The following is a 24,184-nucleotide window of genomic DNA, read 5'->3' on the forward strand; positions in this document are numbered from 1 at the left end:
ATTAAACCAAAGCACAAATATTTATTTCAAACCAATAGTTTAATATTTTCCTTATTTTCTAGTTTTACTTATGTTGAATGCCAACAAAAAATACTTAAGTACTCGTAATTTTTATACAGAGTGTTTTGTTTCTGTGTGTTCTATTTAATACTCTCCCTATTCAGTTATACCAGGTGTGTTCTCAGAGTTATCCAGTCTGTGCATATTTAAGGAGACAATTTGGTGTAAAATTGATGGTATCCAGGCTCTTCCAGTCAAGGTCTTACAAAGGGACAGCTGGAAAATATTCCTTAGCATTGAGGTGACAGTGTTACATAACCTAACAACTGACATATTGTTAAAAGCTTATAATAACTGGTAATATAAGGTGTGAGTTACAAATTGTACATACAGACTCACTATGCATTTCTATAGAGGTTTTTTAATTAGGTAACAATTAAAAAGAAAAGCATGTGCTACATCTCGAAAAATAGCTGTTATGAACAACATCTTTTGAGTTGGTAATAAACACTCACTGAAGGCTTTACTATAGGGAGTTTTAAACGTAAAGACAATAAGGCTCTAAGACACGAGAATTTGAGTAAGATTATGTCAAATCATACTTCAACATTATTAGAAATATTACAGTAATATCCAAGTTATTAAAGACAGAAGAATAGTATAATGTACTCTTTATATACCCATTCTTGTCAGTTTTCTTTTTCTAGAAGCAAATGAAAGAGCACAAATTTTGCTAAGTCAAGCATTCCACTTACAGTACGGTTCTTGTTAAAATGCACTTGATAACAAAGTATTAAATACTGAATATCTAACATTTGGTGCTGAGAAAGAACGTTCAAGCTTGAGAATTATGCAAAATCATTTGTATGTAAAAAGAAACTGCAATAGATGCTTGTTTCTCTTAATCCTGATGTATCAATAGTATTTGCAAAATTCTGTTGAAATTTTTTGTCATACAGTAAATCAATGGACTTGGCACATGGGAATAGATTTTTACTTATGTGCATAATACCACCATTATTAATAGAGTTCAAGTATTCCAAATGTAATGATTTTTGAATTTTTTATTAAATGGGTATCACTGATTACTAATTATTACTTTCTGAAGTTCCCAAGCTGAACACTCATTCTGCCCAAAACACAACGAAACGTTGCAGGTTGTACTTCCCAGTACTTCACCGGGTTGTTGAATAAACTTATTGCGCTGTACAAAGACTTCTTCATCTTTGGCACTGTCGGGCAGAAGTCATTCACTCCCACTTTCGTAATTGAATTGGAATGAAGGAAGATTATCTGTTGTAGTAGGGAAAAAGAATGGATGTAAAATTCACAATAAATTCAAAAAAAATATTCTGTTTACAGTCAGCATTTGTTCATGGATTTGTCTCTTTTATTTTACACTGATTTGAATTTCAGTTAAAATATATGTACTCATTTATGCCTGCTAAATACAGGGCTTAGACACTTGTGTTATATTCAAAAGTGCTGTGTGTGTGAAGTGTGTCGTAGGAGTCAGGCCAAAGCCCAGGGCACTGCCTAGTCAGCTCGTGCCACTCTCCTCTGTCTCTGTCTCTCTGTTTCTGTCTCTGTCTGTCTTTCTGTCTCTCTCTCTCTGTGTATATGTTTATGAATCTTGTTGGTTTACAAAGCAATTTCACATATACTTTTATCATTCAATTCTCATAGCAACCTAATACACATATAGGTATGTGTGTGTGTGATTACTTCAGTGCTATGTTTATAATAATGTGTTTTAAAAGTATTAGGAAAGAGCAGAACAATGGGATTTAATGCTCTAACAATTAGACTTGCGATATGAAGAATTGTTAGCTAGCCTTTTTTGATCGAAGGAGAGAAATGTAGAGCTGCTTTTTTGTCAGTTTTATAGAAAAATATGTCTATCAACATCTTAAATACCTACCTGTAATACAGCACTACTAGTTGAATCTTTATTTGCACCAATGGACAAAATACAATTTCATAGGTGGTGTGTATGTCTTATTAAATTATTACTCAGACAGAATGACAATATAGGACTTTCCCTTCTTTCCCTTAACAGCTCTTTACATTCTTTCTTTGATCTCTTTTGGCAACTGAGATTCCTGGGAAGTAAAAACAATCTGCTTAACTGACAGCATTTTGGCATGTTAAAAAGAAGGAGCCTTTTGCTGGCAAGGCGAAGATACCAGTTCTGGCTGTTCTTACCTCTAGATTCTGCCTCGGTGAGATTAGCTGACGTCTCAATAGAAACAGGGCTTCTAACTCTCCTATAGTGTGAAGCACTTTGGGCAACTTGGAGGGTCGTTAGGTGTGAATTACCCTTGCTACTTGCTTGATCTTTGCTACAGATACTAATATGTTTTATAGAAATAGAAGTACTAATATTTACAGAACACAAGTGGAATGTTTTACCTGGAGGTATTTCAACTCCTGTAATCCTGAAGGGATTTTTTTTAGCTTATTGTTTTCCAAGTGTATTTCTCTCACACGTGGTATGTTAGCAAGACTTCCATTTTCGATATCTGTGATTCTGTTGTTTCCTAGACCCAGTCTAAAAATGAAATAAAATACATCACCTCTTAAGCAGATACAGTTGGCTGAAAACACCACAACTGAGTTAGAAATACTTGTATTACATGTTCAGAGAAAGGTATTTCATGGTTTCCTTTACTAAACTAGTTCAGTATGTAACAGCCCCTCTCCTCCATGGGCAGAAAATTCTTTATCTAACCTATATTCAACAAAAGGGACGTTTGAAGTGTCCTTCTGTTCATTCCACTTGGCACCGAGACAGAATGACAGCAGTTCCTTCTAGTTTTCCCTTAATCTTGATTCGGTCCCTGTACACATTCTCCAAGAAATTTCATTAATACCTTCATCATATTGACTACTACTTCCAAGTTAGGATTTAAGGGATGTTTACCTTTGCAGATCTTTGTATCGTTTAAAATCCTCAAGTTCCACAGTTGAAATTTTATTATAATCTAAATGTAGCTCCAGTAATGTTGAAGGTAGGCCTAGTAATAAGAAAAAAAATATGTATGTTAGATCAGGTTAAGACCAAGCCCCACTGATTATTTATTTACCTGTTAAGTTTCACATTGTAGACTTAGGCAGTTTTTTAAGGGATCTGTTTTTTGGTTTTTTTTTTTCCAACTTTTTATTATGGAAAATTTCAAGCGTACACAAAAGTAGAAACTAGTATTGAGAACCACCATTTATTGCCTAGCTTCAACAGTTATCTCCATTTTTCCAATCTTGTTTCATCTCCCCACATTAGTTATTTACTATTGACTTATTTGTTGATTTGTTTTTATTATTTTCTTTTGCTGGAGTATTTAAAGTCAAATTTCATCCATAATGTCATTTCAACCTGTAAAGAGTTTACTAGACATCTCTAACCCATAAGGTCATCTTTTTTGTTTGTTTGTTTTTTAACATAACCGTCATGTCAGTATCACATCTAACAAAATTAGCAACAATTGTTTACTATCTTCTAATATTCATCTCCCTAATGATCTCAGATATATTGTTTTATAGTTGATTAGTTCAGGTCAGTATCTAAAAAAGGTTACAAAATACCTTTGGGTCTTATCTCTCTTAAAATCTCTTCTTCTATTACATATTCCCTTCTGTTTCTCCTTCTGTTGATTTTTCTCAGGTATTAACTTGTCTGAGATACTCATTTGTAAATTGGGCTGATGGCTTCCACATAATATAGTTTATCATGGTCCTCTAGCCCCCTTATTTCTTATGACCTGGAAGTTAGATCTGGAGACCAGATTAGATTCAGTAAGTCACTCTTTCAGCTGATGACCTTAGCACCCATTCATTGATTAAAGCTACCTAGACTTACTGTGTCATTAAGAATGAGAAAATGGTGATTTTCTGGTTTTGTCATTTCTGATTTTGGCATTGATTAGGTGGGATTCTTCTCTAAGGAATTTTCCTTCGTTAATTATTTTGTTGCTTTATAATACAGTTTTTTATAGAAAAAGCAGCATGCATGCTTGATTCTTTCAAGTAACTAATTGGTGCAATGCCTAGAGGGGAACCAATGAATTTTTTAGTATCATTATGAACTCATGGATTTTTGCCTTACTTGATATGTTTGATCCACTGCAATATTTATTCTTTTCAATTAGTAGCAGTTTCTGCATAAATTGAGAGAAGCATCTACAGTGCCACATGGCACATGGCAGATACCCTATGATTGTACCTTCTCTTCTCACACCTGCCTGTTCTGACCCCAGCCCATTCCGACATGAAGCTGGAATGAAGGAGACTAACCGGAAAATTCAGTCAGATCTTATTTTATTAATCCTACACATAAATTATTATTTTTCAATCAAAGGTTCTTGTTAGTTAGCAAGGTAAAGCATTCTTTTTTTCGACTCTTGATAAAACATTTCCTTACTTTAATAGCACTAAAAACTGTTGAAATTAATTGAAGCATCCTTATGAATATCAGTACTTTTCATGGCTGAATATATGTTGATTCCATAAGGTACTTTGAATTTTAAAAGTAAATAAACCAGAGAGAAGGAACATAATTGTAAGCTGGGAGTGTTCTAATTTCATGAATTCTGAGCAGTTGAGCTTAATTATATTTATGGAATGACTATACTCACTTCAGTATGCAAAAGAAAAGTTTCTGGCTTCAAAGATCTTAAATACTAATTGAGCAAATCTATCAAATGGACAAAAATCACTAGAAAAATACCATTGATTGTACCAGCCTGTTCTAGAATTATGTTGTTGCAGGTCAAAGAAGAGAGAACTCTTTGTTCACGTTGAGTGAGGGGAACTTCTTGGAAGAGCGTTCATAGAATTTAGGGGACTGTTCTGTTGTGTGGATTTAGGCAGAAACTCAGTGACTGCCAACAAATATAGCATACTTTCAACAGCTATTTTTATTCCTGCCCTGTCTTCAGATAGGCCCCTCCTCTCTTCCACACAGTCCTCTTGGTAATGGATTTTCCAAATGAATAAGAAGGAAAACATTTTTCATTCTCTTTCTGTTTATTTGTCAGATCTGGTTAGAACCCTTTGGACCTCTGCCTAATTCATCCTGTCACAGTGGGTAGTGATTGAATTATGGCATTTTGGCAGTGAGCCTTAACATTTGAGCAAATAAGTCGTCAAAGCAAAAAAAAAAAATTAACTAGCCTTTGAATGTCATAGGGCTCTTGAAGGAGTAGCTATGTAAATTGAGAGATTTGATTCCAGTTTAAATTTCTAAAGGCATAAAATGTTCCTTTATTAGACTTCAGAAGAATCTTGAGAACTTATGAGGAGTTAAAACTTTATTTTTAAGCTACATTTTGAAACTTGGAGAGAATTAGTCTCCGGATGTTTTGTGTGTAAGAAAGCTGCTAGTGTAAATATAAAGAGCCATGGTAACTGCGGGACCTCTGAGCCACAGCTCTGGGGTGGCCCCCTACTCTCCTGCCCCAGTACACCCTCTTATCCTCTCTGTCCCCACTCTGCCCTGCCCTCTTCCTCACTCTGCCAGCTTCCAGCAAATGAAGGGGATTTTATTTCATTTGTTAGGTAGAGAATGTATTTTTGCTGTTGTTGTTCTAAAGATGAGAAGGTAAATATAACATTTTGGGTTTCTTGTAGGAAAACAGCCACCTCCTTGAAAACTAAATTAAAATGGTTTTTAATTGTGCAATTATGAGTTAAACTGGTTTTTCCTATATTAAAAAAATTGTCTTTCCACTTTTGCTTTAGATGATTTTTCTCCCAAATGAAAGATCACCACTTGATTAATAATAGCAGCTTTGCTGTGTCTTTTAAATTATTAGCTTGTTTGTTTTGTTAATCTTCTGGATCTGTTGAGTAATAGAGAAGGGGTTATGGTGAAATAGAAGAAAAGAGGTTATCACTGCTTTTACTGTGAATACTGAAAGACAGGGCTGTTTGAAAGGAAAATATGTTATTACTCATAGGGGCTATTTCTGATCCAGGTAGTCAGCGTAGAAAAGAGACCCTGTCAGGGATGAAGAAAGGGAGACTTTGAGCATGGCTCCTGTCTAGTCAGTCATCAGAAGTAATGCACTAGGAAACTGGTCCAGTGGCCAACTTAAGAGGCATTTTACTTTGAGGTGCCAGCTTCAAGGTCATATGATAAAGAGTGGGATGCTCATTCTGGTATTGATTATGTCAAGAGGGGGCGTTTCCATGTGCCCGACATTGTCTGCAGACCTTTCTGTATATTATTAGCCTATTAATCTGCACAGCATCCCTGGGAACAAAAGAATGAGGTATAGAGCACCTTGCCCAGAGTACACACTTATCCCTGATCGAGCCAGTGTCTGCCCCAGTCCTGCCTCATGGTCTCCACCCTGCACCACCGCTGCTCTGCTGGGAGACAGGTCTCCGACCCTGTGCATCTTCCTCTGCTTTCTTCTCTACAGAATTCTCACCTCTGATAGACACTTCACAGAATGACAAGTTTAGATGAAAAAATGTCAGGAAAGAGACAGAAAATGAAAAGTTCATTGCTTCTTAATGTTTGTTCTCCCTGGGAAAAAAAGATTCTGATCTTATACTATCAAGAATAAAAAGCACTATGTGTGGATCTTTTTGTACACGAGAAAACACAAAATTTCATACTACACTGACCAGATATACCGGTAAAAAGGATTATAAATGCAGTGCAGTTTTGACAATGTGTACAGTTTACAACATTACACTTAATGGTCATTTTAAAATGGCAATTAAAAAATACTGTATAAATACAAACCTTTAGGAATTGAGGTCAGTTTTGCTTCTGCAATTCTGATATGGAACACTGTCACCCCTTCAAATGCCCCTGGTTCGATCCCATTGTTATCAAGAGGGTTTGCACTCATTTCTGTGAGGGGAAATTACATCATTTAGGACACACATGTTGTATATGAGATGCAGGTCCCAAGAAAATTCTGAAAAGTGTGAGCTTTATCGTTCAGACTCTTCCTCACTATCTGTTTCTATCTACTCTCTTTTCTATTAGTCTCAGAGGAAGACTGTTTGTATTATGTAGGTTGAAATACAAAACAGCTCTGCTGTTTTGCTTTGAATTATTACATCAGTAGCTTATCACTCTTTTCCAACTATGAGCATGATCAAGGTTTTGTTATAGTAATATCATGTTAGGAAAAAAAAATCATCTTGCATATAATTCAATATATTTCACTTTGTTTTCTCCAGTGTACATTCATTTATTTGTCACCTAAACTTTTAAAATATAAGTCAATTAGAAATTATTGGATTATCAGAACTATAACTAAAGAAGTGCCAGATATACTGTATAGCACAGGGAAACATATTCAATATCTTGCAGCTTACAGTGGAAAAGAATATAAAAATGAATGTATTTATATTCATGTATGATTGAAGAATTGTGCTGTACACCAGAAATTGACACAACACTGTAAACTGATTAACCTCAATAAAAAAAAAAAAAGAAGAAGAAGAAATACCAGAAACTGAAGCTATTTAGTAAGTGCAAGGCACTTGGTTGAATTCAGTAAGTAAATAAATGAATGAAAATATTGGTTAAGAATTTTGAATGGATACTGTAGGGGGAGATGGCATGGTTATACCATGTGTGTTAAAAGTAAAATATTGTAGACATTAAAGTATGCAATAATAAAATGCCTTAGCTCAATCATCTTAAAGCAGATCATGAAGAGTTAGATGTACATTCCAAATAATATCTGAATTAATTTTGTAGATTGTATTTGAATAGTTTGTACAATACATTAAAATTGCTACCTTTAAGTTAAATAAGAATAACTGATTTTACCAATTAAAGTGCAGTCAGAAAACAGAAACCACACTAGGTGTTTCAGAAGGGATTCTTAAGAGTGTATGTATGTGTTTATATTACAAAAGATGTATTTCCTTAAGTGCTATAAATTTTTGTTTGATACTTTCATTGATTTATGAATGGCTTATCTAGGTAAAGCTTAGTAGATTCAAAAGTTAATTTTGGAAATTATCAGTCTTAAAAGTTGTTAATGATGATAAAGACCCCTACATCTGCATGTTGCTTACAATTTCAGAATGTCTCATTTGTTTGCAGAAACTCACCCAGAACGTGTAAAGCATTCATTCCTTTGAACGTCTCCTTTTGTATTTTCTTAACTTTATTGTCATGAATTCTGAGTTCTGCCAATGACTTGGGAAGATTAAGCGGTATTTCACTCAGTTGATTGTGGGACAGATACAGCCTTCGCAGTTTTTTTGTGGTTAGAAAGGCTTTGGGGTGAATCTTTGTTAGCTTGTTGTTGTTCAGAATCAAAGCCTAGGTAAAGCATAAAAAGTTACACCATATTACGAAGTAGATTTGATTTACCAGTATTCTACAGTGATTAGTTACTCATGGAAATCAGTGCAAATCATGTCGTTCATAGACTTTGTTAGCCATGTAAATAATTCTCCAGCCCAGTATAAGCTAAAAAAATATATATATTTACTATTGAATTGAAACAGTGCAAAGATTTAACTACTGGTTTCATGCCTTTGGTTTTGTCCTTGAGTAGGTGAGTGTTCACATGGTTAAGGCGCCCTTCTCCCATTTCTCTTCATGGAAGTAATGAATGGTTTTATCTTTATCATATCTTAAAATCTGTTCACTCTACAAAATTAAGTTTAGTGCACACCAAATAACATTTTTGCATGATTTTTATCTACTTTTAAAATCTCACTTATGTCTTGTTTACTAATGTTTACCGTTTTTCCCAGAAAAGAGGCCTGTAGGAATAAACTCTTACAAAGCGCCCTCAGCATTCTGGTATAGCTTACACACTGGGAAGATGGTAGTAGGTTCTGAGAAATGACTCAACCCCTTCTCAGTTCTGTGGCTATTTCTCGGTACAACACGGCAGCTCCCTTCAGAAGAGACAAAACCCCAGAAAATGAAAGAGCTTGCAGCAGCCTGAATCTGCATTCTCCACAGCCAAGCCTTTCGTGGCATGCTGAGGGTGCCGTCTGCAGCCATCTCAGTCTGCTCGGATGTGGGAACTTCAGAAGCACAACTGGGAAAGTCTTTGGTAACCAGGGCTTGCAAATCACCCTCGTAACTATTTTCAGAACGAGCCAGATTTTGCAGAAGGAATTTTCAGTGGTTCCCAAGGGTGATGGCAGGTGGCTTAGCATTCCTAGGACTGTTTATCCCCCTCTGCTAATCCAGGTCCTCTCATTCTTTCCGGGAGCAGCTCTGGATTCATTTCCTTTTCAGACTTTTGTCCCCAGTCCCCATTCTACAACAATCTTCCCGTTGTTTCCAGACTGACTTAATATGCCTTTTGGGTGTTATTCACATTGTTGTTGTTTCACAGAAGAAACACAGATACTTTGACAGTTAAACCCTCTTTATTATTACGTTTACTGGTTTCACTGTAAGCCCTCTGTGCCTCCTTTCTCTTACCCTCCTTTCAGACATATCTTTACTCTTAACGATTTCAACTAAGAAAGGTTAAGCCCAGGAGAAGAATTTATGCTACATTTTGTTACCAGCTGCTAAAATATACTCCTTTCTGTGTGCTGCCAATTTAGAATTTGTTTTCTTTTCCTTTGGCTGTACTGAAAAAATGAGGGGGCAGAGGCATTTAACACCTTGGCAAACTCTCACTCAACCCCATGAGCTAAATTTAACAGAAATTCTCTCTCCACTTAGTGATGAAAAAATGGGAACAGTGAAGAAGAGTAACTTGCCCCCTGCCTGGCCCTGCCCCTCTGCCCTGCACACTTTGCTCTTGTATACACTTCATGTGGGCTGCCCCTGTCTGGAGTTCCAAAGGGAGTGTGTGCCTCAGTTGGATCCAGCAACCATGCGTGGGGTTTTGTTTGTTTTTTTCCTCTGGCTAAGACTTGGAGTTATCAGAGCTGCATAAATTGAAGGCTAACTGATACAAAATGGGATAAGAATTTTTACGTAGCGCCATCAAAATGCTGCCCCAGCAGATTGGGTTAGCAGAGTGTCTCCAGTTAAGTTGTACTTTCAGCTTTGGCTTTCACATGAAAATTCCAAAAGTGGCAGTCACAGAGCCGCAGACAATGTGGTTATATGTAAGGACAGAGGATGAGAAAAGTACAGGCTTTCAGACGTAGGACAGTAAGTCTTCATGATGAGTGTGGCTATAATAACGGGCTGGAAGTGAACTGGGGGAGTGTGTGTGTATGTGTGTGTGTGTGTGTGTGTGTGTGTGTGTGTGTGTGTGTGTGTGTAAGAAGATCTCACTCATTGTCTAATGCTGAACTGTCCTTTGTGTAAGAACCAGAATGCCAAACATAATCTAGAGAATTTACAGAAGATCTGAAAAGAAAAAGTTATGAGTCTCTGTAAAGCCAAGCACCATATAAGATGATATTATAATTAAGTAAATATTTTGAAATATACATGCCCACAATCCAAGTAGAAAGTGTGTGCTTTAAAAGGTGCTTTACATGAGTACATTGGCCAGTCTGGAAAAACTAGACTGGTGGAGATAGTACTTAGCAGTTGGACTCTGAGCACCTTACCTGCATTCACTCATCTAAATAACTATTCTGAACTCCATACTGTTGTTACGCCTCTTTTGCGGCTGAGGAAGGTCAGGCTTAGAGAAGTAAGCCACTTTCCTGATACACATTTCTGGTAGAGCCAAGATTTTCAGCCCAGGACTGCCTAATTCCAGAACACCCACCTCCAACACAATGCTGTATGAAAATTGACTAAAAGAAAATCAGGGAGGCCCAAGACGGCTCCTGACACCTTTCCGATTCTCATTTCTCAATGAATAGCAGAAGCACATGTGGACTAAGTCCCTGGAATACTCCAGAAGTGCAATAAAATAATGATATGACAAATTTTAAAAGTTTTATGATTTCAGTATTAAATATGACATTAATTGTTCTTGTGGTTGTGTCGATAAATTTAGACTAAAGGAGTGGTAGAAGCATTCATAGGTTTTATTTCCAGCTTCCGAGGGGAGGATAATGGCCTTGCTATTCTCTAAAAGTTTCTCTGGTCTGAAGGCAGTGGGGTGGACTGGGTGGGCCCTCGGTGTGGAACCCATTGTGCTATTTCTGATTGCCGTAGCATTTGTGAGGCCTGTTATAAGATAAATATATGCTCTTCCCTTTGCTCTGTTCTTGTGTTTGTTTTTTAACATGGAAACTTTATTATGTCTGGAGCCTTAGCCAGTCTGCATGGTACACTTGCAAGGGACAGTAGCAGTCAAGGCCCCACGAGCCCAGCCACCTGGCAGTGCAGGCAAGAGTGTGGCTTTGCAGGGAGGGTGGCCTGGGCTCCCTCTGGGCAGCACTCTTTGCCAGGCAGCCTTGGCATGAGGGTTGAGCAAGAGAGGGTAAGTAAAAAGCACCCCCATGGTGCCTAGAACATGATCATGCAGCTGACAGGCACAGATTTCATAATGGGACTCGGGAGTCCCCTTTCCCTCCCTGCTGGGATGGATCAGCAGAGTTCAGGCGGGCAGGGTGGCCTCAGGCTGCTCAGGTGGAGGAGAGAACCAGCCTGCATGGATGGCAGCAAGAGACTGCTGCCCTCATGCTGCCTCTACCTCATCCTCCTAGTGTTAGTTCTGCCTCGCAGATGACAGGCTCACATTTCTTCTGTCCTGCACAGCATGAGAACGTGGCAAGAGGGGAAGAGATGACGCTGTGGAAGATGTGACAGTGTGGAATCTAGCTCTCCCTCAAACCCAATTCCAAATAAAATGAGAAATTTTACCTGCTAAAATCTAGAGGCTCAAAATATTAAACAGAGAAATAAGAATCTTGTAAAACTTAGAAAGTTAAAATATTGATAAATACAGTAAGGAGAAGTTCTTTATTTTATTTTGGGGGAGCAAGGAGGTAATTAGAGTTTTTAATTTATTCATCCTTTAATGGAGATACTGGGGATTGAACCCAGGACCTTGTGCATGCTAGGCATGTACACTACCACTGAGCTATACCCTACCTGCCTAAGGAAAAGTTCTTTGTCATCTTTAGCGGTCTAGGAAAAAAGCTATACAGATACATATCAGTCAGTTACATATGTTGCGTGTGGTGCTATTAGAGCTGTGTGTGAACTAAGATAAGTTAGCAGGTTTGGGTACAACTTTTCTTACACTGTATGCCAATGAGTTCTAGTCTCATTATTTTAGTGTATAGTGACCATGATTAACCTGAATAGATCATAAGCTCATCTAAGGACCATTTACTTGAATTCTTCGCCCATCGCCTTTCACCTGGCTCTTATTCGGTAAATAGCAGTTGACTTAAATTATTAATTGAATTAAATCTATAATTTTTCACTAACTAGAACCTTGCTGAATAACAAGGATTTTGTCATTCATCACACAGAACGTAAGACTTATTTACACAAACACAAAATACATGTAGTCATTTTAGCCATGATAGAGATTTTCACTTGAATATTTGAAAATACGAGCATATATTCTTACATAAAGTGAGGTGAGTCCTTTAAAGTCATTTTCTTTGATTTCCTTAATTTTATTGTTTTGAAGGTCAACCATTCGAGTATCAAATGGAATGTTGTTTGGGACAGAGGACAAACCTGAGAAATAAACAAACACGTTGCATACACGTTATACGCTGCAGATAAGATTGCAGACATGATAGAAATCCATGCTTACCATTAAGTAACAGATGACAGAAACATTGTTCCTTGGAAAGGGCTAAAGACCTTATCAAGTCACCTAAGTTATTTTTACCAGGTGTCTCACTGGGTCTGGCTCTCAATATTCATCTGCTGCAAGGTGATATTAGATGGAGATAAGCTGGGGTGTGCTAATATGACTGCAAGGAGGAGACATACTGGGGCACAGCTTCTGCGGATGCACTTTTGGCTAAAGAAATGAACATTCTTTGCACATTTTCCGGTTGTTGTCGTGCTAAATTGGAGCCTGTGGGTTGTGCTTAGAAAACAGGTAAATTCAGTTATTTTTGTGTACACTATCCAGAACTTTACCATTCATTTCCTTTAATGATAAGCCCCTCTAATTAGTCATATATTATTTGATTTACAAAGACTTATTCATCCTTAACAATCCATATCCATCATTGACATCTAAGTGTGTGGTATACTTTTACTGAGTTTATCACCCACAGCCTTAGTTCTTTTCCAGCCACATACTCTAGTTTGAAATTACCAGGGCCCACCTGTTAGTCAACCATTCCTCTCTGCAGGTGCAGTAATAGCTTCCTTTTCTGTCTGCTCATCTCAGCAGCTGCGTCTTCCTTTTTGTGTAGGTACTCAGTAAATGTTAATTAAATTACTTAAAGGTTTAAATGTGTTTTTCCTCTCTTAAAGAGGCAGAAAATTACCAGGACCTATGGGTAGTACATTTCTTCCTTACTTTCCTTTCTTTCCCTAAATTGCTGAACATACTCACCCCTGATTGCTTCCAGACATTCCATATGGTAGTCAGGCTTGCTGAGCATGGGGCCTTCTTGGTTTTCCTCAATATTTTATTATTGAAATGTCCAAATATACAGAAAAGTTAAAAGACTCTTTACAGTGAAAACTCATATTCTCTTTCTCTCATCAACCTTTCACTATACTGTACTTACTGTCCACCCATCAATTCATCTTTTTTTAAATCCATTTTAAAGTGAGTTTTATATATTACTACACTTCTGGTGGAGCCATCCTTACTCCTGAAAAGTACTAATATATTTAATAGCTCCAAATTGAAGAACTCAATATCAAAATATTGTGAATATCAATGGCCCACTAGACAGCCCTCAATACTTTCCCCTTTATACTTTAAAATTGACAGTTCTTTTAAGAAGTTTAACATAGATAGAAAAAGGGAAAAGGGGGGAACTTGATAGGTTACCAAGGTGGCAGCAATTTTGTTAGGAGATTGTTTTGGTCTGGAAATGAAGTGGAAGGTCTTGTTGGGAGCTAGAGATTCTGCAGACAGGACCCCGTAACATAAACTTTGACAAGCCTTCCCCTACCCGACTCCTGCTAAAATCAGAGCTCTGAAAATAATTTCATTTCCTGAGATAGAAGAGTAATGTGTCATTTTCATGTCAGTGGTCCTGGGGGAGGTGAAATGTACACTGCTAACAGCGATGTGTCATTTTAAAGGTATGTGTCAGACTATTACATATATTCTTGGTTTAGGTGGTTTTTTAAAAGCTAAATATTTGGGAGATCGTGTAAGTAAAACACGATTTGCAGCCAGCTGTGTGTCATGATGCAGTTTGGTTATTCTCGGTTCTCTGACAACAGTCATGTACTGGAGCAGAGCTATGCCGCGTTTCCTCTGAGGTCTTTAAGTTGAAGTCGATGACTTTGTGCTGGAGCACATATGAAGGCCACCCCACGAGGCTGGTGTGGCTAAAGATGAACATCTTCTTAGTCACAGTCTTACCCAGAACCAACCCAGTTTACATTCAGCACCATCAAAGTAGACACAGATATTTTTATCCTGATTTTGGTTTTACAAAGTTCTTTCGAATGCTTCAACTCTACAATTGATAGCGGAGTTCTTTCCTGCCTGGGATGCACTTAAAAACGACACCACCTTCTGATATTCCCTAATAGAGCTTTTGTCTCAGCTTCTACACTTCTCCTTCCTGCGGCTCTTCCCACAGTCATTCTTGTGTGCTTCCCGACCAGCTTTTCTCAGACATGGTTTGCATCCTGTCATCTCCTTCTCACGAGAATGCCAAAGGTAAAGCTTAAAGCCCATTTCCCCTAGTCCATATATTCCATTAAGACTTTCTCAGTGATTCTAGCTCATGATAATACCCTCTTTTTCTGGATGCTTTTCTGTTCACCTTTATGTCTCATAACAACACACTTTTTAAAAGTCTCTAGAGTTCACTGTGATAAGCTTTGACTTGCCACAAATGCTGTGGCAGTAGGAAATGAATCTAAAGCTTTCGGAGACACTACTCATCTGTCCCCTGAAAGTGGCCCTGTTGGGCCTCCAGCCCCAGAACAGGAGGTGTGTGCCATGCTTTTGGCTTCCCACAGTGACTCAAGCCTGAGCCTGTTTTGGAAATAGCTGAGCACAGCAGTTCTTAATGTGCCATCCTATTACACGTCTCCACCAGTGTGCCTTTTTTTTGAGAGCACCTTCATTAGAAGTATTAAAAGAATAAAATACTCAGAGAATTACATGTTTTTAAGAGACTTTAGAAAGTGATTTAGTTCAGCCACTTCTTTTCTAGACAATTCTAAACTCAAGTCACTCAAAACAAATAGAATATTGTCTTTAAAATGTCTAGATTAGAGAGTTCACAAACGATAAGCTACTGACTGTTCTGGACAGTCAACTTATTTTGTTGTCATGGATTTTGCTGAGAAGCACAGTTTTAACCAGCTGACATGCTAAGATGAAACCAGTGACATCCATTCTCTCTGAAGGAAATGAAAATGAAGCTCTGATTAAAATTTGGGAGGAGAAGGAAATGTTCTGTATATGAAATTGCCCTTGTTTTCCTCTGATTTTTCTGGGTTTTTAACAGTTTGGATGTACTTGGGGTTTGTTAAATGAAAAACGAACTTAAATGAAAAATTCCTTTACAATCAGCTGATTTTGGAAATTTCAGTGAGGTCTTTCCTATCCTTTTAATTTTGTCAGAATGACATGATTCTTTAAAACGAGTTGACGTGTGTTCTTACCTAGATCAGAACAGTGCACAACTCTTGAGTAGCACTGGCATCCAAACGGACACGTTGGAAACAGATCGAATGGGAAGAAGGGGTTGATTGGCTCTCTTGTTGGAAAAAGAGAGTTGTCCGCGTCAGCATCACCTTCGTCTTCCATGTCCTTTAGCATCATATTCTTCAGTGTCACGTACGAAGGATGAAATGAGGGTTTGGCAGAGCACAAAGTCAAGAACACTAGGAGCACATACTCCTTCATGTCGGCCTGTGTAGGGGGACCACTCTAGAACTAAGTAGACATTGAGGATTAAGTTAAAGTTTAAATAGGTACAATTCCTGCGTTCGTACATAACTCAGAGCTGACGAGAGTAAAATGAAATGTCATTCTTATTCATTACTAGTGTGAGAATAAGTTTATTAAAAATTTTTGGAAAGCAGTTCAGCAATGTGCAATGGAAGTGTTAAAAATATCTTTGTTTTTCATCTAATAATTCTACTTTTTGGCATCTAGTCCCAGGAAACAGTTCTAATGTACGTAAAGATGTTCATCACAGAATTATATATATAATAGCAAAAAAATTAAATGTAATATTAATGATTAAAGGGAAACAATAAAATAGGATCTGTTTATTTCATGAAGTACTTTGAAACCCACAAAGTTTTTGCAAAGATATTTAGAAATATGAAATACTATTTTTTTGAAATAAAAGAAAATATTTTAAAGTCTATATATAGTGTACTTACAGACAAACATGCAAAAAACCTGGCGCAAATATACCTAATTGAGGATAATATCTAGGTAGAAGACTCATGAATTACTTGTCTGTTGTTTTTTTTTTTTTTTTTAATTTTCATACTGAGCAATAAGTACTGTGTTTATAGTTAGGAAACTAATAAATGTTTTTTAAAAACAAAAACAGATTATCATACCTGACACTCTATTCCTGGAATCCTTCCATTGCCTTAATATCTATATCACTTTTAAAGTAAAATCCTTCATGTCCCCTTAGTACAACACCTGGAAATTTTCTTTAACTTCCCTCCCGCCATCCTCCCCAGCCTCACTCTCAGAGTTGCTTACTTTCTCCACAGCGTTACTGGATTTTCCTTCCAGTCTGTTCCGTTGTCTAATATCTGATACAAAGCATCTGAGGCCCGGACTGTTCTATCTTACTCGTCTTTCTGCTGAGTCCTTTTTGTTTAGATTTTGGGGGGCAGGTGGGGAATAGGAAGGATTTGCTTTCAGTTGTGCTTTTTGAAAGCCCACACGAAAACTGGAATGTACATGTGAAAAAAAACCTGTATGGATTTGCTGTCATTTAATGGTGGACAGTCCTACAAGTATATTTAACATTTCATGGTTTCTTAACCATCACCTGTGAAACACACATTCTTTGTAATTTTTTGAAACTGAGAAGCATTATGATACCATCTAAAACAGACGTATGCCTATCTTCTCTTTGGCGCATGCAGGTGGCTGCACATAATGCCCATTGGTGAGGCCGCATCCTGCCAGGAGAGTCCACACCCAGCCAGGTCACCCAGCAGTGTTGCTGGCCTGCTGTGCCTGAGCGCTAGACAGCACCTCAGCCACAAAGGGCTTCCAGAGTCAGTCAGAGTTGGTCTAGCCTCAAGAAGACCTGGCCCCCCCAAATCTTAGAATTATACCAGCTTCTTACGATTTCCCAGAATCCAGAAATCAGCTTTAATACCTCTCCATAGCCTTGCTTTTTCTGGCCATAAGAATCAGAAATGAATTAATTAACTTAATTAAAAATTCATTTATGTGTGTATATCTTTTCATCATCAGCGAAAAGTTTTTTTAAGAAACACCCTGCTGTCATCAGTGATTAACCTGATAATTAACATTATTTACCTCTTAGAAGTCTATATGGTAACATGCACATGTTGCCCCCTGGGTGGCTGGACATCACCAGCCATGTTATTTGCACAGGTTTGCCTGTGATAACTCACACTCAGTTCTGTGCTAGGAAAGGGGGCACTGTAGGATGTAGAACAGAAAAGGCTTTCTGTTTTTATAATCTTATTCAGAGTCCCACTTCAGGACTGGTTCTTGCCTGCCATCTCTACATTACCTTGTGGAATTGTCAGTTTAGAGTTTATTCTACACACGTCCCTCACATTGACCAGGAGGGATGGGAGATGCAAGAACTTCCATGGCTTTACCAAGGCCACGTGACCAAACAGAACTAGAACTTGAGTTAGAGCTCGTGTGTCCCAACCCATTCTTTGCATCTTCTGCTGCAGCCCACATAGGGGCACTCTCTTCTTTTATCTTCTTCTATCTGGTGGCCTTTGACATCTCTTCCTTTCCAGGCATTCCACATGCTGCCGTCTGGTATACATCTTATACATAAAGGGGCGCACTCACAGCTTTTGGAAGGTCGGAATGGGAGTGGTTGCGTGGTCAGATTCGTAAGGTACAGAAAGACACTGCCAGCAGCTTCTGTCAGCCAGCCCCGGGGACAGGCAGGTTACTGATCCCGTCACCCTGGGATCCTGGCACAGGGACCTGGTTACAGTCAGCTGGGCTTCATTTCAAACATCACTTTGGCACATCATTTCTGCTCCTTGGCTGCCTGCCTGACTTCACTCCATTATGTTTCTTGACCTTGGGCTTCTGTGTGGTTCATGGCTCTTTAGTGCTTGGTGCCCTGCCTTGTCTTGAGTTCCAGAACTCTCTTTCCCGAGCTAATTTAGCTTTTGATCCTTCAGTAAAGCTTGTCCCTCGTACCAATTTATTCTTTACATTGTTGTGCATTGCTGCTCTGTCTTCTAGGTCCATAGCTGCCCCTGACCTTGTGTGACCTTGGCAGAGAAGTTATTGAGTGTGTTGTCATTTGAGGTCCTGTCTCTGACTTTCTTTGAGGTGGCTAGAGTTTTTCCATTGGGCATTTATTAGGTACCCACTGTGTGCCAGGCATGGTGTTACAATGGAGAATCCATGAAGTAGCACGTATCTGGGTGCTTTCAGTGGAGATGCCCCCCCCATCTCTGTCCACTTCTCCCACACTTCTCTGGTCAAAAAACAAAACCACAGCTCCTAACCCCCTACTCTCAGGGAAGCATGGGATTGTTGTAAAAGTTAATACTTGAGTGTCAGGTGTGTCAATAGGAAAACAAAAAATAAATGCTTGAGTTAGTAAATGGGTCCAAATTGCAGGCGGCATTGCTGACTGTGCACACTGCAGCTCTAACGTTCTGGAGGAATCTCCAGATGTGTGGTCTCCAGACTCTGAAAGTAGAATTCTCCACCATAAGTTTGTCTACTCCTCATAACCCTCAGTTTACTGTTTGAAACCAACAGAAATAAAGACATCTATAAAATACACATACACAAAAAAAGATTGAAGGAGGAATACTCAAACCTAATAAAGGGGGATAGTGGCGTTATGAGGGAAGGATTATTTTTTTGTCTGTGTGTGTACATATTTTAAAAATTATTATGTTGCTTTTAAAATATTTTAAATAACAACCTGCAAAAAAATTGTCTTTCTTCTGGTCTTTCATATACTGTTGCCTTTTCTTACCATTTCCATAGCTTCAGGTAGTACAATTAAAATTTCCCCATACACTGTGCGCTTAGAAGTCAACCGACAGTGGCTACCTTCGAAATAATTTGGGGCCACGATTTCTTGAGGCCTACCACCATTTACTGTGGTCCACAGGACATAAAGAGTTTCATAAAAAGTTATTTTTGAGTTGGTTGGTTCGTTGAGTTTCAGTATTTTTGCATAGAAACTTAAGAGATGAATGAGCTGTAGGTTCTTAGTCTAGACCGGAAAAATCTACTTAACACATACTACACCAGAAATACAGACCTAAGGAAACCTTAGAACTTAAAAATAAATACATTTAGCGAGAGGAAAATGATAGAGACGCAAAGTGGAAGCCAGGAACACGACGTCTTGGCGTGGCCTGGCAACAGGGCCAAGGACTTGGCTTCCCTCCTTCTTCAGACCCGAGGTTCCTGGCATTTCCTGCTACAGTCACATTGCCCTGTGACCTAGGAGAGCCCTGGAGTGGGGTGCAGGCCAGGCTGAGGAGGAGCAGAGCAGCTGTGACAGACTTAGAGGGACCCTGGTGTGATGCCAGTGTACGCTGGGAGCTGGGGGGACACAGAGAGGGCCGGTGCATGGGGGAGGGGGAGGGGGGAAGGCCAGGCGTCTGGGGTCTTGTGTCTCTTTCATGCCTCTTCCCGAGGGCTGCTGATCAGCTGACCCGTGGGGTCAGGAGGAGTGTCAGCCAGTGTCCCTCACTCCTTCTCTCTTCTCCCTTACACTGATAACCTACAAGAGATTCTCCCTGCCTCAGGTGGGATGGAGACCCTGGCCTGCTAGATCAGGCACTGGTGGCTGGGAAGCTTTCCGGTTGAAGGCTGGTGGGGGCGGCCACCCGTCAGGCCTTCCGGGGCCCTTCCCTGGCAAGTGAGAGAGGAGATAAGTGGAAGTGGTTAATGTCATCGAGTTTCAACTCCCTTCCAGTGTTGGAGTTCCCTTCAGAACATTGTGAACCAGGTGGCGTGTCCGTGGTCCAGTGAGAGGTCTCAGGGAACACACCTCCTCCAGGGGCATCCAGCTCCACTGCTGTCCATCTGTGGTTGATAGGAAATTCTTTACCCTGGGACCAAAAATGCCTCCTGGCACCTTCTTCTCTCCGTGCTGCTTCTGTCTTATGTCAGCCATGTGGATTTCTGATCTTTTTACATTCTCTTCCCTTGGTTACTTGAAAAGAGAACTTGGGCGAACTTTGATTCCATGAGGAATTTACCATTTATTCCTCCCATTTGAGATGACAAAGCCTTGATAAAATACAAGTCATTATACACCCTAAACCTCACCCTATTCCAGTTAATCAGATTTTTATCAGTAGAAGAAGATTGGAATGTCCAGGAGGGAACACTATATAGCCATGTTTTTTTCCTTATTATTCAGAAAGAGTGCAGAGAATATTGTTTCTCATTTAAGTCATGTGGCTTTTGGTTTTGGAGGAATCTCTAACTTTAAAATTTTGAGTTTATTAATATGGCTGAAGCTGTTATTTGATTAGTTCTGGCAGTATTTAGGTTGTGTTATTTTTAAAACCTTTAAAAATGTTGATGTCTTGTTCTCAGGAAAGCTCAGTGTTTCCCTAATTTAGACCAGTTTTGCCAGGGTATCTTTCTCATGGAAAGCTTTGAATTTTGGTTTCAAGTTTCTCTTAATTAGAAGAATATTTGAAATATTATTTCAGCGCTACTACTGTTATTAATAAACTATGGCACGTTAGAGCCCGGAGGAGAGGCCTTTGAGATGTTGCCACCAGGCCTTCTGTTACGGCGGAAGGGGCCGAGGCTGGCCTCCTGACTCCTGTGCTGTCCACCCTTCCGCTTAACCTCCTCTAAATGGGTTTGATTCTCACAGTGACTTCCAGACGCTAACCAGACTCTCCTTGGGGAGGACAGGGCGAGAGGTTTGGCCAAATTCTCAGGACTGGAAATGTAGCTAAGAAGTGTCTTTCTGAATTTGCATAAGTTCCTATTTTCCACTTAAATGTTCCACAAACTTAGAATGGAAAGTTTGTCTAAGTGAAATGGTATTTCCTCTCAGACACTATTATTAGGAGAATAAATCACTGTGCTTTTAAATCCTATACTTAAAGTCCGCCTGGGACTTTTCCCCTTGGCCGAAATGCTCCTGTCAATTCACAAGTACCAATAGTAGTTCTCAGTAAATAAATGTGCTATACCATGCCCTGTGTATTCACAGAAGGAATCCAGACTAAATTCAGGTTTAATCAAGGCACAGCCTTGTAAATGGACAAGTGAGGTAAATACCCGAACATGCATTAGGAAACTTATTCACAGTACATTTTAGTCATAGAAACTGATATTTTTAAACACTATACTTTCCTTAAAGGAATTAACTTTACCTTGAAAGTATGATACAACTGATTGAAGAACTTGCTGGCTGCCTTCCTTTCATATCAGTTTTGTCCTTCATCAGTTTTTCAGTGCATCTAGCAAGCTAGCTGCTGTCTTTAAAAACAAAAAACTCCTACTTCTTCATTTTTCTAAGGTTTCCTATGCTTCCTTAAGGCTTGTGCTTGTAAAATTAATCTATTTTGTCTCAACCCTCACATCAGCTATCTGAATACTTTTGTTTAATATAGTAGTTGTAACAGAAGACTGACTACCCCTCCTTCTTTCCACCACTACCTTATATTGCTAAGTACTAAAACATCAAGATGCTTTCACATGTGTGTGGGCTTGAAATGTTGTTTTAAACAACTCGATTCTTGGTGTGACTTTAAAAAAGTAAACTCTTTGTTTTTATAGATTTAGACCCCTCTCAGATTTGTGAGTATACCATGTGGCCACTGTTTATGGCTGCCACACCTCCAAATAAATCAAGAAAGAATGCTGTGCTCTGTTTGGATTACTAGGGTTTAGAATGTCAAATACATTGTTAATTTTCTTAAATCTAAGATTTAATAAAAAATTTACTTTGGGAGGGGACAAAGGAAATCTGACTGTATGGATTTTGTGAAAACACATTTCTAATCTTTCATATTGAAAATAGGGCTAGTTAAATTATTGCTGATAAATATTATTTCTTGGACTTATATGAATTTCCATTTTAACTGTCCAGTGCCATTTCATTACAAAAGAATAAAGAAGACATTTAGCAAGGAAAAATGAATATTCAAATGTGTAAGTAAAAACATTTGAATAACTCATATATATATTTAAACATCTTAGGAAATATCATAGTTTCACCCTTTGAAAATGTTTCTGCTGTTTTTATTTAATGTATTTGCAATATCCCCAAACTTTCTTATCATTAATTATTAAGGTAATATTATTTTCTTTAAGAACATATTCCCAAGATGTTTGTTTAAGTGATTTTTTAAAATCAATCATGTTAACTTTTATGATAAAGCAAAATGACAGGTTATCACTTAGCTATTCAAAAAATACACTGAAAGTAAATCCATTATATGTAAAACATAAAAGCTAGAGTAATTTTGGATATGCATTTAAGTGCTATTTTAAAGAAACTATACATTAAACTTTAAACTTTATTATGTCATTTTCAAGCATTTACATTAATAACATTAATATTCCCTTAGTATTGACAAGTAATTGTACACTAGTACATGAAAAAAAGACATGAAAACATACCTTGTAAGAAGAGAGTAAGTCCTCTTGCAAGTAGAATTTTTCACCATGTACTACTTATCTATAATGTAAATGTTTTCAGTTACTATTTAAGAAGAAAAAATACAAAGGTGTCACACAGAAAAGAAAAACACCCTTCTGCAGAGCCTGGTGTGGCTGCACCCTGGGTGACACTGGAGTAAGCTGCTTCCACAGATTAGCCCATGTTAGTACTGAGAAGCAAGATTAAAACTTGTTACTGCTCATGTGTTTTCCATCACTGTTTGTATCATAGCCAAGACTTCTAGCTAAACCCTAGACGTCTACTGGAAGATTCTGAAGAAGAAAAAAAAGAGAGTTTAATAATTCATGGCAACTGGCCATTGAAAGTGCAGTCAAAGTCATTCAAGAAATACCTGATTTGAAAAAACTACTTTGTGAAATTCTTAAATGAGTGACTCTTTATAAATTACCGATTTAAAAACCACTCACTCTATATAGACTAACAAAATATTTATTCATTTTAGGACAAAGTACTGAAAGAGTACATTATTGAAGTATAAACCCAACCTCCAGGGGTACCTAAGAAAGGAGCCATGCTGTTAATTTTCCCCTTATGACTGAAGCTATTACATCAAGCATACTTCTCAGGATTTTCTTTGAAAGCTTTTAGCCCTGCCGTAGGCATGTCAGGGTTGCTGCAGATCAAGCCCAGTATAACACTTCTGGGCCCAGCCGATATGCTGTGATACAGACATTGATGCCAGGATGCAGGTGACGCCTGCTTGGACTTTCCTTTTGCAGGCAAATACCAGCTATGATCACTAGTGCTAGGTAACGGCCAAACTGGCGTCTTCCTCATATGCAGATTTGGGGGCCAGCCTGTTTGAAGCATGTTTCCAGTGGGTTAACAGGGTCTGTTCTCTCCGGCCATAAAGAATCTGACTGTCCTTAGTTCCCGATTCCCAGAGAAATGGCACATGGTGAAGCGAGCCATAGAAGGAGTGCTGTGCCACCAGTGGGTAGGGCAGCCAGCCCCCACTTAAATAAAGCACTCTTCTGTGGACCTCACATCGGATGGTCCCACACGCTGGCCCCTGAGAGCTGTAGACCTGCCCTGGGTGCAGCACCCAAGGTGTGGCGGCCCCCTTGCTTGGCTAAAATTCTCATGTGCCCTTAATTCAGTTATGTTTCGTTCCAAACGTTTGTCTGTTACCTTGATGAATTGGGACATGGTAGAGATTTGAGCTGGATTTTATTAACCTGAATTCCATCCGAGCAGAGACCATGAATGGGAAGCTTCTTGGGCAAAATTCTCTTTGTCCTTTGCAATGTTTTGTTTTGTAACTTTTAACTGAAGTATATGTTACAAAGAATAAACACATCATAATGGTACA

At 38.5% G+C, this 24,184-nt stretch overlaps 2 protein-coding genes across 2 annotated transcripts in view; one reads left to right on the forward strand and one right to left on the reverse strand.

Annotated features, from left to right (window-relative positions):
* CENPP (centromere protein P) overlaps positions 1-24,184 on the forward strand; it is a 218,795-nt gene that overhangs the window by 101,968 nt on the left and 92,643 nt on the right. The window lies entirely within an intron of this gene.
* ASPN (asporin) lies at positions 402-23,062 on the reverse strand. Its single transcript, XM_010967484.3, has 8 exons — positions 22,812-23,062; positions 15,644-15,917; positions 12,444-12,556; positions 8,083-8,296; positions 6,752-6,862; positions 2,924-3,017; positions 2,413-2,551; positions 402-1,293 (listed from the first exon to the last, which is right to left on the reverse strand). Exons 2-8 carry the CDS (start codon positions 15,885-15,887, stop codon positions 1,096-1,098), a joined length of 1,113 nt encoding a protein of 370 aa, XP_010965786.1. The 5' UTR covers positions 15,888-15,917; positions 22,812-23,062; the 3' UTR covers positions 402-1,095.

This window comes from Camelus bactrianus, chromosome 4 (assembly GCF_048773025.1).
Source record: "Camelus bactrianus isolate YW-2024 breed Bactrian camel chromosome 4, ASM4877302v1, whole genome shotgun sequence".
In the NCBI taxonomy this organism is placed as follows: domain Eukaryota; kingdom Metazoa; phylum Chordata; class Mammalia; order Artiodactyla; family Camelidae; genus Camelus; species Camelus bactrianus.